The sequence below is a fragment of the Cryptotermes secundus genome, unplaced genomic scaffold (genome assembly GCF_002891405.2).
Source record: "Cryptotermes secundus unplaced genomic scaffold, Csec_1.0 scaffold621, whole genome shotgun sequence".
Lineage (NCBI taxonomy): Eukaryota > Metazoa > Arthropoda > Insecta > Blattodea > Kalotermitidae > Cryptotermes > Cryptotermes secundus.
Window position 1 is genome coordinate 1,022,501 of NW_019727103.1, and position 19,111 is coordinate 1,041,611.

Here is a 19,111-nt window from a genome sequence, read left to right on the forward strand (position 1 = left end):
CCTCACTTTCTCTACTTGCTGACGTGACTGTCCTGGAAGAATACGACCGCGGGCTGCAAGAGGAGCGTGGGTTTTATGCGAAAACAAGGGTGTGGGGTGGGACTGCGTGAATAGTGCAAGAGGACGCGGCAGGTTGTTAACTGCATTCCTTTCCTAGAATCTCGTCTAACAGGACCTCACATTGTCTACTTACCCTATAGTGTTCCTGCCTAAACCCAGAGAAGTGCAGTAGCGAAAACATGGCAATGAAAAGGAAAGTTTTAAGCATTGAAGAGAAAGTGAAAGTGATTCGTGAAATATTGTGTGTATAGTCAGTGAAAAGCGCTGTAATATGTCTTTGATATTACACATTTGGGCAATTCCACGTTAATGTTACGTTAGTCTGTACTTAACTACGTATTTCACTAAAAAATGCAACATTTTAACTCGGTTTTTGGTAGATTTTTAAGTGACTAAAATAAGGCTACTGTGGAAGTTCCCATTTCGGTTACAACGACATTCGTTTATAACGACACTATTTTTAGGTCCCTTTGATGACGTTATAACCAAGTTCTACTGTATTTATGAAATTTGCTACTGGGAGAAAACACTAATACTAATAGGGCAAATTTTCTTAATTCTTGTGATTTCTCAATATAACATATACTTTACATGAAGCTCATATCAATCATTTACCTTGAAAATGGATCATTGTACAAAGGAATTAACACGAAGTACAAAATACTGTACCATATAATGTTTATCAAGTTCTGCATATTGCATATTAAACCTCTCTTATTATGGTGTGTGTATTTAGTGAAATACAAGGAAAAGTGATTTATGAGGGAGAGTTAGTAAATAGGTCGCAAATGGATATAAAATGTAAAATGTGATAGCCAATCCTGGAAAAAGCATTTATTTATCAAAATATCATCTACGAACATTGATACGCCTGCCCCATTGCTTTACCAGTGCATCAAAACATGCAGCAGTCTTTTGACTGTTGTCTCAGCCACTTCCACGCCTCAGTTTTAACCTGTTCATCATCAGTGAAATGTTTGCCACCAAGGTGGTTTCTTAGCGGACCAAACAGACATAAGTCACTAGGGGCCTAGTCCGTGCTGTAAGGTGGATCCCCAAGAAGTTCCCACTGTAGTTCTTGAATTCTGTCCTCGGTTATTTGGGCTGTATTAGGGTCTGGCATTGTCATGATGAAGCAGTACCCCTCTTGCCGGTTGGCATGGATGTTTTGTGTGAATTGCACAGTATGATGCAGAATTTACATTTTCACCATGCTTCTGAAAATGGGTTAACAGCACATCCTGAGAATCCCAAAACACAGTAAGCATATCGTTCCCAGCGTTGGCATACTTGTAACCTTGAACTTTTTGTTCGAAAGTGAACTGGGATATTTCTGTTATAATGAAGCACACTTTTATTCAGGTTATAGTGATGCACCCATGATTCATTCCCAGTAACAATCCTTTTAAGCCTATGTTCACCTTCATCTGCTTCCTGTAAGAGATGTTGCAAGGACAGACCCACTGGATTCAATTTTTCTTGATCCTTCAGTTCTCTGGGCACCCACCGTGCGTACACTTTTTGAAACTTCAAATGATCAGGCATTATGCTGTGTGGTTAATCATGGGAATACTTCAGTGCAGTTGCTGCACTGTCTTGTAATACTCTACCAGCTCGAATCAACTTTTCCACCTGCTGTGCAGTTGCTTTTGTCACAATCTTGGCAAGGCGACGTGGTTGGGCATCATCTGCGACCTGTGAATGTCCTTGAAAGAATTTGTTGATCCAGTTGTGAATTGCTTTACATGACAAACCATTCCCACAAAACGTGAGCACATGGCACAAATGTTTCTGCAGCCATTCAGCTGACTAACTGCAGTTTCAGAGTAGTTAAATACAGGCAAGTTAAGGCATCTCCAGCTGCATAAGTCAGCACTGACAGGAAACCTCTGTATAGCTTGTATAAATGTTACTTAGTACACTGCAGTAACAAATGTGACAAATGGCACATGGAGTCCATAGAGACCCTTGATGCCGTGGCAGCACAGACATGCTTGTGCTGAAGCAATGGTGCAACAAATGTAGCACCAACATGCAAAGACTGACCTCTCCCTCATCAAAGAGGAGGCCCCATTTCTAAACACATGTTCAGGAGAGAACAAAAATTTGGTCATGGATCTCGAGACTGAAGCCAGGAGTGACTGTGCAGGCGAAGGTCAACAGCAGTCTAACTAAAAGACCGATTTTCTGGCAGTTGAGAAGTTAAAGAGATGGTCTTGGGTTAGGTATGAGAGGGTCGCCAGCCAGTGGGGAGAGAAGCTGTTGAACACAAAAGCTGAGAAATCTATGCTGTGTTATGAGATCTGTTACCAGGTAGCACATAGTGAAGACAGGCGACTTAGTGTGTGCCATTATTTTTTTTTATTATTAATTATTATTATTCTTAGTGGTGTGAGACAGTCCATGTGGTACTGTGGCCACTACTGGCCTATTGTAGCAGCCCCAGATGACATATGATGGTGATTGTGAAGCAGTTAGTGGAATGAACATTGACAGGGGAAACTGAGGCACTTGGAGAAAACTTGCCCCAATGCCACTTTGTTCACCACTAATCTGACATGACCAGACATGAGCTCGAGCCTGGGCTGCTGTGGTGGGAAGCTAGTAACTAACCGCCAGAGCTATCAGTACATGCCACAGTGAATTCTAAAGTGGGTAAAGTAGTGAAATGGCTGTAATTACTTGTAGTTATGATTTGTAAGACTTCAGTAAATCCAGTTATCAATCCAGGCCCCATCTATGATCACTAAAATCGTGACAAAATGTTATAAAGGTAAAGTTGTCCCTGTGCTTACGTAATTTAGGACTACGTGATGAAGACAAAGGGGGAGGTGGGTGTGTAGAACCACATATTCTTGACCTTGCCACTAGTTGGATGTAAGTGGTCAGCTACACGCCCTGGCCTCTTTACCCTCAGGGAAGGAGCCCCAGTTACCCATGGGACATGAGGCGGTATGGGCTCCAGTACCAGTCTGGACAACGTGAAGAGGAAAACATATTGCCCTTAACGGGAACTCGAAATGTGACCCCTCAGCTATCTATCATGTAGCCGGTCACTTTGCCGATTGTGCTATTCCTGATTGTATATGTATACACACACACAGAGTGAAACCTCACTAATTCGGAATTCGCGATAATTTAGGCAACTTTTTATTTTTATTTTTTTACGCATTATGACTGATGCCGGAAGCAGCGTCATCAGTAGCGACTTGAAGCACAGAGCAAATGATGCTCGAGATGGTTCAAGTTCGTATAGCAACAGGCGTGACCAGAGTGGTTTGAACTGCTACTGTACTGCGATGTGGAAAGCAAATGGAACAACTACCACATTATCACTTTTCCTGGATAGTCTCTTTCCAAAAACAGAGATACCATGTATGCGAGATGTTTCCTCTGCAGATAAAATTCCGGAGGTAAACTACTCTCCCAATCGGATCTCCGGGGGGGAGTGTTTCTGGAGGAAATGTCATGCAGGCGTTACAACAATTTTGGCATGGAAATGAATGTGGAGAAAACAAAAGTAATGAAAATTTCGAGACAACCAACCCCAGTCACAATAAAGATAGACCAAAAACAACTGGAGAATGTGAAATGTTTTAAATATTTGGGTAGCTTGTTAACAGATGATGGAAGGTGTACTAGTGAAATTAAATCCAGGATTGCCATGGCAAAAGCTGCATTTTGCAAGAAGAAGAATCTTTTTACCAGCAGATTGGACTTAAATTTGAGGAAGAAACTAGTGAAATGCTACATTTGGAGCATAGCTCTGTATGGGGCTGAAACATGGATACTTAGGGCAGTAGATCGGAAACATCTGGAAAGTTTCGAAAAGTGGTGTTGGAGAAGATCAGTTGGACCGATTATGTGAGAAATGAAGAAGTGTTAATTAGAGTCAGTGAGCAGAGGAATATCCTACACGAAATAAGAAAACGGAAGGCTAATTGGATTGGTCATATCTACGCGGTAACTGCCTTCTAAAAGAAGTTATTGAAGGAAAGATAGAGGGGCGGATAGAAGTGACAAGAAGACGTAAGAAGGTGTTGGATTACCTTGGGGACAGGCGAGGATACTGTCATTTGAAGGAGAAAGCTCTAGATCACATTAAGTGGAGGAATTGTTTTGGAAGAGACTGTGGACCTGTCATCTGACGGATTACTGATGATGATGATGATGACCATGTTGCTACAAAAAAAAAAGTGTTTCTTTAAGATATAAATCAAAATTTACATTTTATAACAAGTAAATTTATATTATAATACGCAATCCAAGTTTCAAAATAATGTTTCATTGCCTAAGAGCACATGAAGTCCATTTCATAACATCCCTGAATGTATTTTTAGTAGTACTTCTCTAAGCCGGACTTTTGCTAATTTGGACAAAGGTTCGCTCAAAATTGGTTCGAATTAGTGAGGTCTTTCCGATCACAGTGGCCGCGCAGTCTGAGGCATGAAATGCCTTCGAACGCTGCGATCGTTAGGTTCGAATCGCACTCAAGGCATGGATGTATTTATTCTGTGTTTCTGACAGGAAGCGCGGCCTTGTGACGGGCTTGATCCCCTTCCAAGGAGTCCTACTGACTGCCTTAGATTAAGAAACTGAAGTGAAACGAAGCGTTTCACGGATGCCCTATGCTCCAAGTAGGAGCAACAGGAATAGAAGTACTGAGGTCTTACTGTGTGTGCGATTTCTACTTTGTTGACCCGTTCCACGGTGCGCCGCTTTTTGCTGATGAATCAGCATGTCTGACGGCCCATGACGTTCGGAATGAAGGGAAGTTCTTACCTTTTGGGCATATATGTATCCCTGCAGTGAAACCACGCTTAATCAGAAAAGAATGTCAATTGTGGATCGATCTAACATTCGACGATAGACTGTAGGAACCAAATGAAAAAATTAACTCCGCTAACTGGATCGCTCAGCTGCAAGGCGTGAATTACTGTTGTTTTATAGGGTCTAAGCTTCAGCAATTGTTGCCGTTCTTGCACTAGACTTTAACCCCCCAATCTCTTGAGATAGATGTTTCAGTGATTTTCTAGGTGTATCAAGTCTGACCCCTGTGTCATCTACCTTCTCCTCAGTAAGCACTCGGCGATTATGTTTTCGTTACTTGACTATTAAGAATCCCCGTTTTTCTAAGTTTATTCACAAAACTGTGAATTGTTTGTCGGCTAGGAACTCTTTTACAAAATTTACGTCGAGATTTTCGCCGATACGTTCTAGCTGATCCGTATTTCACAGATGTGTAATACAGAAATGCACGTTGCTCTAAAGTATACCGCATGATGACGTACCACATTGCTTACTAACTGTAAATGTGAACAAATGGCTCATTGAGTTGATAACCCTGATAACTACTGCTTACTGCTGGCTCCCACACAAGAACCTCACGGCTCGTCGTGAAAGACAATGCAGTCGACCGGTCCACAAGTTCATTCCAAACGTTATCAGCCATCAGGGCTGATTCATCGGGGAAATTTGTATGCGTCTCGCAGCAAGCGGCGCACCGGTCGCCGTGAAGCACAGAGCACAATGTTAATGCTTCATTCGAATCAATTTCTTTGAACAAATACAGAGATAGCTCAATCGGTTCTGCGACTGGGCTATTGGCTAGACAGCAGGGGTTCAGAGCAAGAGATTTTTCTTAATTCACAGAAGTCAGACCGCTTCCGGGGCCCACCCGATCTGCTATCAAACGGGTACGACTGGCCAAGGCTTTTAGCTGACAACTCACCTCATCTATCGCCGAGGTCAAGAATGGTGGAGCTATACCTCCACCCCCGATACAGGGCTTAATTAATTACGCAAATGAACAAGCGTAATTTTTACCTAAAACAAAAACCCGATGTCAGCGTCAAAGACGAAGGAGTAACTGTAGCTAACTGTACTATCGGGTGAGTTACTGATGGCGTTGTATTGTTTTTATAAAATAGATAGCCTCATGACTAAGATGTCCCAACCAGAACATCTGTATCTATTAATCAGTAGCACCAGTAGTGACCGTAGTGACAGTGACTAAGCTTATTACTACTGAATTGACTAAAGTAAGGTGGCACTCATCGATATTAATTTATAGTTATGAATCTTATATAATACATATTAGTCACTTATAAATTTGCAATATTTAATATTCTTTCGTTTATGGCATATGTGCAGTTAACAGATCATGTAATGTAACAACCTCTAAATTTGGAAATGACTGGTTTTTGACTTCAGTAGTACTGAGCTTTACATCCCGTTCTTCCGATGCTTCCTATCCTAGTCTGTAGAAGTCACTCTCGTTTGGTATTGTTTGGAAAATGGCTGATACGAAGTTGTATGATGTATTAGGAGTTAGCAAAAATGCTTCCGATCTTGAAATTAAAAAGGTAAGGTGTTATTCAGTACTACTATGTCAGTCTTTTACAGCGAATAATATTGCTGTATTTGTGCTGGATAAGTAATACACAGGATCAAGTTCAGTAGGGAGTCCTGGAAGTGTAATTTGCCAAGGCCACCACTTCTGTTAACGTGAGATTGATATTAAAAATTATCACAGGAAGTTAATTGAACATCTCAGAAAGCCAGAGGTTTACGCATATGCTGTATTTATTAGAATAATAAGAGGGTTTGGAGCATAATTGTTTTTGTGTTACTTGCGTTCCCTAAGCACAATCTTGTACAAAATCGTCGATTTGTTAAAAAAAAAAAAGCCAAGTAATGCGTGTGTAGTCTGAATGCTCGTGTGCCATGGTATATTCACAATGTGTCATCCTTTCATTTAAAAACCAAGGTGTGTTATCGTGTGTTCAAAAGAATTCTAGGTCACAAATACGTATGTCGTTTACTCAGTGCACGTAGTCAAAATTCCAACTTGTTAGGTGCTACTCTCTCCGTTAAAGCCATTCATTCATTTTTATTCATCCTGGAGATAAAAGTACATTCATATAGGATTTGTCCATTCAGGGTTATAGGGTATGGAAATTAAAATAATGATAATAAATATTCACTTGTTAAAATTATAACAGTATATGTACTAAAATACCGATGATAATATTAACTTATTAGAAATAAAGCAATAAAATTAATAAAAATAATGACAATAATGTTAAATTATTAAAAATATAACTTATTCTATATATCTTAAAATAGCTTTTGTATGCAATTTTTTCTCATGTATGGTAACTGAGTTGTTTTGCATAGATATACAGGAAATTCTTAATTTATAAACAAAATGTCTGCAAAAGTTTTAACACTTATGCTTGAAACCAGATTATCACTAGGCACAATTTTATAATTGGTGGTTAGGTTCCCATGCCAGCTCACAGTACCCAAGTTATCACATAATTTAACTGAAATACTTTAGATTTGGAATGAATAACAGTAATAATCAGTACTACTAAACAGGAGTACTAAAGCAAAATAGAAAAATTGAACGATTTTTATGTTATTTGAATGCTCACAGTCTTCATTATTGGGAATGATGTTTGTTAAGGGGAATGATACAGAGGTAAAAAAGTAAGGGCTTTTGATGACTTACATATACAGGTTTGTAGTTTATACAAGGTGGTATCGGAAAGTTCCTGGACTGTTATTGTTGTACCTGCCTTGATGAAAGAAGATGAGAGGGGAGGCTAAGGTCTTACTTCCACAAGCTTATTGCATCAATCTACCATGTGACACTGTGCTGTGAACATGCATTGTTTTTACATGAGTGCTTTTACAGCTCCGTGTTTCATTTTGTCTACAATGGATGGCAAAATCAATAATGTGTCTGCATGAAGTTTTGCGTAAAGCTCGGTAAATCCGCTACCGAAACCCTTGAAATACTTTGTGAGGCTTTTGGAGAACATACTTTAAGCCAGACAGCTGTTTTTGAGTGACATTCACATTTCAAGGCTGGTCAAGTGTCAGTTGAAGATGACAAATGTTCAGGATGACCAAGCAACAACAAAATGACAGAGAATGTTGAAAAAAATTCGTAAACTCGTCAACAGAAACCATTGCTGAGCCATCCATGAGCTCGCAGATGCTGTTTGGATCAGTTATGAAGTTTGCCAGGAGATCTTAAGAGAACATTTGAGCATATGCCTCATTGCTCCATCATAACACGCCAGCCCACAGGTCCCTGAAAACCACAGAGTTTGTGACTAACAGCAACATGGTTATTCTTCCCCATCCTCCCTATGTGCCAGACTTAGCCCCCTGTGATTTCACTTTGTTTCCCAAATTGAAAATGAAACTGAAGGGATGACATTTTGAAACAGTGTCTGACATCCAAAGGAATCACAAGTGGTACTTGACAGCATTAAGGAAAATTACTTTCACAGTGCTTTTGAAGTTCGGAAAAAAACAGTGGGATCACTGTATACATTTCCAAGGAGACTATTTTGAAGGAGATGGCAGCCAAAATTGAGTAAGTTAAGCCATCATTTCTTTTTCGACATAGTCCGAGAATTTTCTGATAGCACGGACACAGTTGTGGATATCACTAAGAGTATGATAGTTTTTGCATTTCTAAGCATCACCTTTTGATTATTTATATATTGTGTGAAAGGTCATGAAATTTAACTGCTGATTATTGGGATAAAATTAAGGTTCTTAGTTTTAGTGAGGGAAAATGGGAAATGATTATTCAGAATCTATATTAAAGAACACCATATGGAGATAAATCCCCCCCCCCTTTTAAAACAAGAACAAGACAACCTTGTATTCAAAATAATATTTCATTACATTTTTTTATGCTTTGTTTTTATACATGGCTGCCTTGTTTCAGACAACAGAAAAATAAGAATCAGTAAGCATAAAATCACCTGAATCCTTTGCCGTATTTTATCTTATGTTACAGACCATTTCCAGATTTCAGTATCTAAGCAAACTCCTTGTTTTGTAACTGAGAATCTTATTTTTAAAACCTCTGCACATTATAAATACTGGTGCAGCCGTGGGTCCTAGGTGGGTTTTTGAGAACACAGTTCCATAAATGCAGCTGTTCAGTAAAGATCCAGAGAACCATTGAATTATTTATTTATTTTTTCTTTTCATTTGCCGCTATAGCCCCAGTATGGGCCTTGGCCTACCTCCATGAAATGTTCCATTTCACTAGATCTTAGATATTCTGTTGGACTCCTTGAGTGGGTGATCAGTTTGTCACAACGTCTCTACCTGTACACAAACAAAAACGCGCACGCACACACACACACATGAAAACAAACAAACAAACACTAAACATTCATGCCCTGAGTGAGATTTAAATCTACGATCCCGGCCTCCGAGTGAGCAAAGACTGCTTGGCTAGTTGACCAGCATTTATTTATTAACTTGTGGTTTGTTTACCGAGTTGTTAGTAGCTCAAGACTTATAGTGTTGATTTGTGGGATTATTAGTGATTAATGAACCGGAAAGGTTGTGGAAGGCAAGAGTGATGTCCTAATTTTGATACTGCCCTGGCATTTGTGCGAAGGGACTAAGGGTAACCATGAAGAACTTCAGCATTATCAGTGTCCCAGCTGAGGTTAGAACCAGGTGACTCCAAAATACAAGTCAGACACATTGAGTTTTTATGCCATACGTAGATTTAAATTTTGTACTTTATCTACTGGGGTGTCAAAGTAGCCTGGTTGCACGAAATGTTTCAAATGGCACCACCAAAAGCCTGCCTTTGTTAAGGAAGGCCTCTGAGGTAATTTCCTTGTGCTCAGCTTCAGTCTGAATGCACATCGGCACATTGCGAAGAGCTGTTTCTGTGAATTTGCCAGTTCAGTTGGCAGATGATTTCACTGCAGTGGATGCTCCTTCAGTACACTGACCTCTAACTTCATCATCTTCAATAAAAATGATGACAGGTTAATGGGATGATATGCTTGGCCTCTATACAGTCAGATTTCCTAGGCTTCTGTAGGAACATTACTTACACCTGTCTTGAGGTCTAAGGAATATGAGTCCCAGTTGGTTCTCTTGGGATCTCTAACATAACATAGTGCTCTTGTGACATATAGACCTGTTGCTAATTGCAACTTTGTAAGCAGCAACATTGTCTGGGCAACGGCTGAGTAAACATGTTCCTGCGGCGGTGAATACGTGCACAGCAGTAGAATTATTGTTGTAAAAGACCAAGGTGTAGCATGTGCTGTAGTGATTTGTAAAGTGTGTAGATCAGCGATAGTGCTATAATTCCATGTAGTTCCAGTTTGTGTGTACGAGTTGTTAGTAAATCCATTCACCAATCCAAACCCTATCTATAGTCAGTAATTACATCTGACAGCTGGTGTCAGAAGTGTCAGAAGTGGTTGGATTGGACAGTGCATTGGATCTTAATGATTACACTGCTACACTATGGAAGTGGAACAGCTGATGGCACATCTGCTGGCTGGAATAAGAGCTGGCCACGAGGAGACTATGGCTGCAGTGAGATCCAATGAAGAAAAAATAGATGTCAACCTAAAGATCATAGAAGGTATGAGGGCCTGGCAAAAATACATGTAGGCTGACTGAGAAGCAACAAAGGCCTATCCAGAGAAGATGGAGGCAAATCCAGAGGAAATGAAGTTTGTAGCAATGCATGAGGAAGTCCCTAAAGAAGAGGCTGCAACGGAAACTTTTGGAGCACTGAAGGAGTGGTATGGTGATTGGCATCTAGCTGTGAGGTGCTGCAGAGAGTTGAAGAAATGGATCCAGGGCAGTGGTGGGTCCCGTAAGAAGTTGACCACCGCCTGCAGATGGATGACCCACCATGCCATTCTTTCACGGTGTAAGGGACACAGTCCTCAGGGACAAGGCAAGGACAAGGCTGTATCAAGAGGAGCCTCTAAAGGACGGATGCTCAAGGGGAAACAGTGGATGTGCCTAGAGTGGAACAGTGGCATAAGGAACCGAGGTGCAAAATGGCAGCTACATCAGAGGAAGAGAGGACAACCAGCAACTGCATCAGAGGATGAGGCGAGAGACAGGAGCTACATACGGGAAGCATGAAGACATTACATGAGGCCCTTCAACAAACTCTCGAGTCATAAAGCAAGCATTAAGGATTTCCATCATCTCAGAAACAGAAAAAGAAACTGCACACAGAATAACTGCAATGGATATAGGACCATTGACCATTCTTGGAACTTTTCCCCACACCAACTGGAGGAAGATGATGGTGGTAAACTTGAGGGACAGCACCTTAGGAGGGAGCTGCTCGGGACAAGCAGCCTTAAGGATGGAGCAGCAGGAGCAGTTGGAGAGTAAACAGCATGAAAACAGAGCTCCATGGAGGAAGATGAGACCTATCACAGATGTCACAAGCACAACCCTCAGAGGAGAAGAAGTGTTACTATGCCTGTAGGCCAAGTGGCCTCCGTAGTCTAGGGGTAACGTTCCCACCTCGTATCTCAAGGTACGCAAGTTCAAACCCGGCGGAGGTCATGGAATTTTTAAGGGTGGAAAAATTCAGGGAACAAGTCCTCCGGGAGGGACTTTAAGCCATGGGTCCCATGTCGTAGCTTTACGGCATGTAAAAGAACCTCATGTCTCAAGGAGACCTCTGAGCCAAATTGTAAGGACATTTCCCACCCAACAATAGTCTCTAACACCTCTGGTAGATGGGGGAAGCATCTAGATACTGCTGAGCCAGTAGAGGCCGAACTCGCTGGCTGAGTCGGGACTGATGGCACGCACCAGTACCGGTAGGGTATAGAGACTGGTAGAATATCATGGGGACGTACAGTAGATCAAACTTGTCGCGGTGCATGGGGAAACCCATCCCCTCCAATAATAATAATAATAATAATAATGCCTGTAGGCCATTCAGGATGAATAACCTTAAGGAGGGAGCAATGTGCATATAGACCTGTTGCTAAATGGTGACTGTTTCTGGGTAACGGTTCTGTAAACACATTGCCACAGCAATGAATGTGCATGCAGCAGTAGAGTTACTGTTGGAAATGAAGTGTTTTTTATGTGATCCATGCCGAGATGTTATAAGAAGCACAGTTAGAACAATGAGTTCACTTGTGGGTAGTATTAGCCAGCTGGCAATGGCGTGAACACAGAGAGCTAAAGAATCTTCATTGTTGAGAGCTGTTATGAAGCAACAATAAGGGAAGACTATAAAAGACTGAGGCTTAGTGTGTGCTGTAGTGATTTGTAAAGTGTGTAGATCAGCCATAGTGCTGTAATTTGCTTGTCGTTCTGAGTTATGCGTACAAGTGGTTAGTAAATCCATTCACCAACCAAAACCCTATCTATACTCACACATACATGTGACACTATGTTATATACTTGGAAGCATATATACCTATTATCTGAGAAGAAGGCTTGACAGATATATGGCAGTTACATGGTTCTATATTTCATTGGTACATAATGCTGTATCAGTAACCTCTTCCTGTTTCTGGTCACGAAGGTCAGTTCATGATGTAGATTAAGAATGAAACCAGACTTTCTCCTTTTGGGTTGAAGTCACTGCTCCCCATATTAAATGGTGTGTCTGCATGTCACATTCATGATGAGTTGCTTTTTCTTGCGTTTGCAGTAATAGATGACATTCTTCAGCCCCTTTATAGGCTGTGGTTCATCCGAGTCATACAAAAAGTATGGTATGGTGACAGTGAATATCTTCCCAGTCCCTCCATTTGTATGTGATCCTCACCATTGTTTTATTCCTGTTAACAGAGCTCCAACAAAGGTGGAACATTAGTGTTATTCCTGACATAAATGCAGGACCTTGCATTTCCTTTGGATGCAACAGAAAAACTTCTCCTCTGAGCTCACTGAACCTCATATTTGGCCCCCATAGATCCAAGGTTCCTGAATAATTGCTGCTTCTGCATTTTCACAGCAAACTGGGGGCACGGGGCTGCCATGGTGTAAGTTAATTTGAACAAATTTAATGTATTTGCCTCCTTTTTAACCTTCAGCATACTTCATCTCTTCAGTGAGGGTGTGTTACCATCCCCTTGTCCTTTCACTCTTCTTTCCCAACAGACACTATAGCCTACATGGAATCCCTTTGATTGACTTCACAGCTTAGAGAGAACCCTTTGCCACCCCATTTGCTCCAGTGACCATAGTTACTGAGAGTGTATGTGTAGTAGTCCCTCCCCCATTGACATCAGATCCTGAGGATGATGGACTCACCAATGCATTATGGCTCCTTGCGCGAGTCCATTAAAAATCGTATAAATATTCTCTTTGATGACTTTCGCAGAATCCTGGTCTGTGAGAAGGATAAGCTGCTGGCCTTTTAGGTCTGGTACATTCTTTGTTCTCAAATTAAAAACCAATTTGAGATTCAAGATTTCAGATTGGGAAATAAGAGAGGAGTTTGTGGGTAGCAGAATGTAGGGAGTTTGGTAGGATGACTCCAGAGAGCTCTGGGGTGGAGTAAGTCACAAGCATTCGTAAATATTTCTATAATACTCCCTGTAATTTATGTAATATATATGCTAGGAACCATGAAAGCTCAGTTAGCATAGTGACTGTGTTATGGGCTGGATACCAGGAGTCTGTTCCCAGCAGAGCCAGAAGTGTTTCCCTTTGCCACCACATACCGTCGATTGAGATCAATTCATCCTCCTGTGGAAAGGATACCAGATGTGCTTTTCCAAAGGGCAGTGCAGACGGATAGGCTGTAGACCCACTTATGCAACTTTTCATTGTGAATGCCACAGTAGTGAACAGAAACAAAAAAAAAAAGAACTCCGTGGCCTGTAGTCCGCAAGCGAACTGTACTGACCAAGCAACTGCCGCTTTTCGGCGAAGTTAGTACCGACTTTTGCAGATAGAGGGTGTCACGTGGTCAGTGCAACAGATCCCCATGGCTGTTAATCTGTTTTCTAGACCAGAGCTACTATTTCCTTGAAATAGCTCCTCAGTTATCCTCACAAGGCTGGGTGGACCCTGTTCCAGACCCACTAGTTCTCAGAAAATCTGGTAGCACGGGGAATCAAACCCAGGAACTCTGACTACTGGACCGCCGAAAATCAAATTTAGTTTAGCTAAGATGGAGCTGAGATCAAGCACAGTATGTTTTGTAGATTCATTATATAGTATCATATTTATGTGTTGCCTCTTCAATTCCAGTAGTATTTAGAGCATTTGATGGATTTTCCATGAAACTTGGTATGAATGTCATGAATTTGTTTTGCATATCTAGACTCCTATATGATATAGATCCCAGGAACTTTGTGTTTTGGTAGAGCTTTGAATAATATGCACCCTTTCCTTAATGCTATCTTTATGTAGAATAAAATAACAGCATGGCAGCGAAGCAAAATCAGTGCCTTCCTTTTCATTTGCTGATAAGTGGTTAACCATTGAAACCAGATGTTTGACATTGGTTGTTCTCTTTTCCCATGTTTCAGCTGCCAAATGTGGGAGCCTGACCCATAATGTAATCCCTGGAATATGTCATTATAGTGATTATATAAAATATTTTTGAACATCCATACCCTTTGTAGGTTTACTCATAGAGCTTTCAACCGCAAAGAGTGCAAGCACTACACTCTTTAACACTTTGCTTCACCTATTGTAGTAGAATGTAAGAGGGAAAGATATTCGTGTAACAGACCATGGAGGCCCCTAGGGTTTTAAGACATCAAGGTTCCCACATTTTCTAGATGATCTGCAGTGAGGTTGTCAGCCTTACACATTAGCCACCCTTTACCCCCAGGAAGATCCCTGGTACTCTTTTCTGTTAGGGCTTGAGTTGACCACAGGGCCATAGTGCAGCTGGAAAGATTAGGTCAATTGAAATATCCAATGACCTCATTGGGAATTGTACCCGCTACTTGCTGGCATGTAGCATATAAAATGGTCCTGCTCATTTGACACAGTAAAACATATCTCATTTGAAACTGAAATACTCAACAAAACAGTGTTGATGCTACCATGCTCTAGCGTTTTAAATGGAAGAGGCATGGAGTTAATTTAAACATACTCCTCCTTCCAGCTGCTAATAAGTACATTAAAATTTATGTCAGCATTATATTGCTACTGTGACTTTATTTTACAGGCCTACCGCAAGCTAGCCAAGGAATTTCATCCTGACAAGAACCCTGAAGCAGGAGACAAATTCAAGGAAATATCATTTGCATATGAAGTTCTGTCAGACAGTAAGAAGCGTTCAGTCTATGATAAATTTGGACTGAAGGCAATGCAGGAAGGGGGCCATGATGGCCCAGGCTTTGCTCCTGACGATTTCTTTTCCCATCTTTTTGGTGGGGGTCTGTTTGGAATGGGCATGGGTGGTGGCATGGGAGCTAGACGACAGCACCGAGGTGAAGATACAGTTCATCCACTAAAGTAAGTTAATTGTTATGAAGCAGTGTTGCAGCCAAGTGTGAAATTTTAATATAGTTACGGACCAAGAATAATAAGAGTGGAGAAGTTAGCTTCATATTGACCAGATATCATTTTTGAGTGGGTAACATTCCTGCCTTTTATTTGGGAGGTTCTAGGTTGAAGTCTCAGCATGAATACTAGCTATTCTGATTTAGATTTTTTATTACATTACATTCCATGGATCCACAGTCAAAATGGCTGTAGGATGTGGAATGGGTCATTCCACGTGAAATCATCCAGAAAGGTCGCTCACCATTTTAAAAAAAAATTGTAATCTGCTCGGTTCTCCTGGTACAGGCGTATTTATAATGTGAAAAAACGCATTTTCGGCTGAAATGGAGATTTGCGTTATCTTCCATATCTCGATAACTATTGAAACTACAGACTCCAATAAGAAACCAATTTGTTCCCCATGATATGGACTATAAATCATATTATTATAAGGTTTTATTCAACTCGCTTCCTCTAGGTCTAATTAAGCTCGAAAGTTACCTATCAATTTTGGGAAAAACGCCATTTTTGACCTTCAAAAACCAATGGGAGGGGAAAGTATCAGATCTGTGATTTCTACCCTTTGTTGTTACCTACATTGGGAATATGATCACGTAGTTTTGAACCCCATACCTAGTTTCCAAAATTTTCCAGTAGATTTCAAACTTTGCTCTGGGCCCAAAATCGACCATTTTTAACATCTCATATCTGCGGTGGAGAAGCTCCAAAAATTTTGAAATTCATAGCAAATAATGCTCTATTCTAGAGTAACTTGGAGATAAAATTAAAACTTTGATATTCAAATAAGAGCGAAGTTGTGGGCACTTTGATTTTTACCAAAGAAATCAATACCTCGATAATTGGCTTACCTACATCCAATGGCATTGGCGGTTCTTTATTCGGTATAAAAGACGAGAGATTATGTTCTGTCATTAAAATCATATTCAGGCCTGTACTTACTGCTCGGAATGACACATTATCAACACTCAGTTCTTAGCTGGCTATAAAAATGGATGTAGGTCTCTTATTTCACGCCTCGTATGTTTTGACATCTTAACTCAAACTTTTGTAATCGTGATGTTAGTGTTGGGCTGCTTTCTCAGCAGCTTTATGTATGGATGAAGCATTCATGTGAATGTTGTCTCGAACTGTAAGTCAGTGTATGTTCAGCAACTGTAGATCTTTCAGGTGTATCGAGCTCGGTATTCTCCAAGTCAAAACTAAAAACTTTTTGAAATGGAATGTTCTATAGGTATTGTCACACGTGAAGAATGTTATAATACTATGTATGGTGCCATCAACAAACAGTTGACACTTGTGAGTGAATTGGGTGAAGAGAAACAAACTGTTTTAAAGTTAAGATTGGGTGAATGCGATTTGAGATGCATATGCAAGCATCGTGAGATTAAGTATTCTATTAAATACAATGACCTGTTTGGAAATATTTGTTGTGACCTGCTAAAAGTGCACAAACGAACCATTAAGAAAGGTTTACGTGAAATTTCATTAGAACATCTGAAGAAAGAAAAGAATTTTCCGGTAGCTCTAGTACCAGGTAAATCCTTGTGTCCTAATTGTTACACAAAGATTTTTGTTCTTAAACCATAAGTGGGGGCAGTAGTGGTTCTGGAAGGAGCGAGTTTGCACCTATGCAAGAAAATCTGGCAGAATTAGAAGCAGTATGTTCGCCTCTAGATATTTCTCCTATGGCTAAAATTATGAAGATGAATACTGGGAAAAGACCTGCTGCTTAATCAAAAAAATGTAGAAGAATATCCAACTCTCTTTAAAGGAAATTAGCAAGTTCATTTTCAGATGATGGATCTTGATTCAGATGAACAAATACCTTCCTTTGCATTAAGTGAGGAGTATGATTTGTTGATTAACAAATTAAAGGAGAAATGTTAAATCTCGAGCAAAGAAGAAAAATTAAAATCATTAGCTTATTGCCAACTTTGTGGTCAAGACAGAAGATAAGTCAAGAATTTCACGTTTCTGAACACTTGGTTAGAATTACTCGAGCTCTTCAGCAGATGCAAGGGATCCTTCCGGATTTAGGCAAAAGGTGGGGCCAGACAGTTAGTGACAAAACAATTCAGGCTGTCATGGAATTTTATGAAAACAATGAAAACAGTAGGATCTGCCCTGGAAAAAAGGATTGTGTGAGTGTTAACGTGGGAGGTATCAAAGAGCGTATGCGGAAACTTTAAGAATACTCAACCTGAACACAAAATTGGTTTCTCCAAATTTTGTGCACTTCGACCAAAGTGGTGTATCATTGCTGGTGCATTGGGGACTCATACCGTTTGTGTGTGCAGCTATCACCAAAATGTTAAGCTGATGCTAGAGGGAGCAAAATTGAATTCAGACTACAAAGATTTATTACGTGTAATGGTTTGTGACATCGAAAGTTATAAGTGTATGAGTAATGAATGCCCAGACTGCCCCGGAGAAGAAATTCTGACGGAATTGCTATCAGCAGAATCAGAGAGCATGCACGATCAAATAGTCCGCAAACAGTGGGTCAACACGGACAGAGCTAACATGATTTCTGTAATGCAGTGTTACAGTGAATTCTGCGAATCTCTAATTGAAAAACTGACAGAACTGAAAAACCATCACTACGTGGCTAAAGTTCCGTTGCAGTATTTGAAAGAAACGAGGGAAAGCCTGGATGAAACACAGCGCCTTGTTCTTGCAGATTTTGCAGAAAACTATTCATTTCTCATTCAAGACGAGATTCGAAGTTTCCATTGGGTAAATCAACAGGCTACACTTCACCCATTTATGTATTACTACAAGGCGGACAATACTTAACAAAATGCCGAAGCTTTTGTATAATCAGTGATCGGGTAAAGCACGATACAGCCACAGTTTGTGTTTCAAAAATTTCTTATCGCCAGTATAAAAGAAAATTGTGCCCTCAGTTAGGAAAGTTATTTAGTTCCGTGATTGCGCTGGAAGCCGATATAAGAACAGAAAGAATCTTTTCAATTTATGTCATCACTATGAAGACTTTGGACTGGAAGCAGAATGGAATTTTTTGCACCTCGCACGGGAAGAATGCCTGTGACGGTATTGGCGGCACCACGAAGAGGCAAGCAGCGAAAGCCAGTCTTCAAAGAACTCATTTTAATCAAATCATGTGCCCGCTAGATCTGTACAAATTCTGCACAGAAAATAGCTCATGGATAGTTTACTTTTTGTGCCAACAGAGGAAGATGCAAGAAATGAAATCATTCTAAAAGGCAGGTTCCAAAAGTGCAAAACTGTACCCCACACAAGAGAAAAACACCGGGTCGTCCCTCTGGAGGAAAATGCGGTCAGGTGTTATACGTGGTGCAATCCAAAAGTTCCCGAAATATATTGTGACATGTTGAGCTATGGATCACCCCTACCTCCCCAGCGGTACGTGGCGGTAACGTAACGCTCGCATTACTACGGTAATAGGCGAGTTCCCGCCCCGCCACTCCCCTCCGCGTTGACGTAACGCGCAACGCGCGGTGACGTCACGAGCGGAGCCGAAGAGAGCCGAGCNGAGCTTTTTTTGGCCGAGGTGAAGAAGGGCTCTTCCATTGCGACGATTGCTGCTTGCTTTCAGGGTCGTAGCCATAAACCCAACTTTCGTCACCAGTGACACCCTTCAAAAGAAAGTTTGGATCCTCTTGAAGCTGTTGCTGAAGTTCCTTGCAGACTTCTAAGCAATGCTGCTGCTTTTCATTTTGCAGCAGTCGTGGCACAAACTTCGCCGCAATCCTCC

General features: G+C 40.8%; 1 protein-coding gene across 1 annotated transcript in view; it reads left to right on the forward strand.

Moving 5' to 3' along the window:
• Positions 1-6,287: 6,287 nt before the first annotated feature.
• Positions 6,288-19,111, forward strand: part of LOC111864445 (dnaJ homolog subfamily A member 2) — a 30,249-nt gene continuing 17,425 nt past the window's right edge. Inside the window, exons 1-2 of the mRNA XM_023851685.2 lie at positions 6,288-6,425; positions 15,032-15,321. Coding sequence (XP_023707453.1) covers positions 6,357-6,425; positions 15,032-15,321 — 359 coding nt within the window. The 5' untranslated portion in view covers positions 6,288-6,356. The remainder of the gene's footprint in view (positions 6,426-15,031; positions 15,322-19,111) is intronic.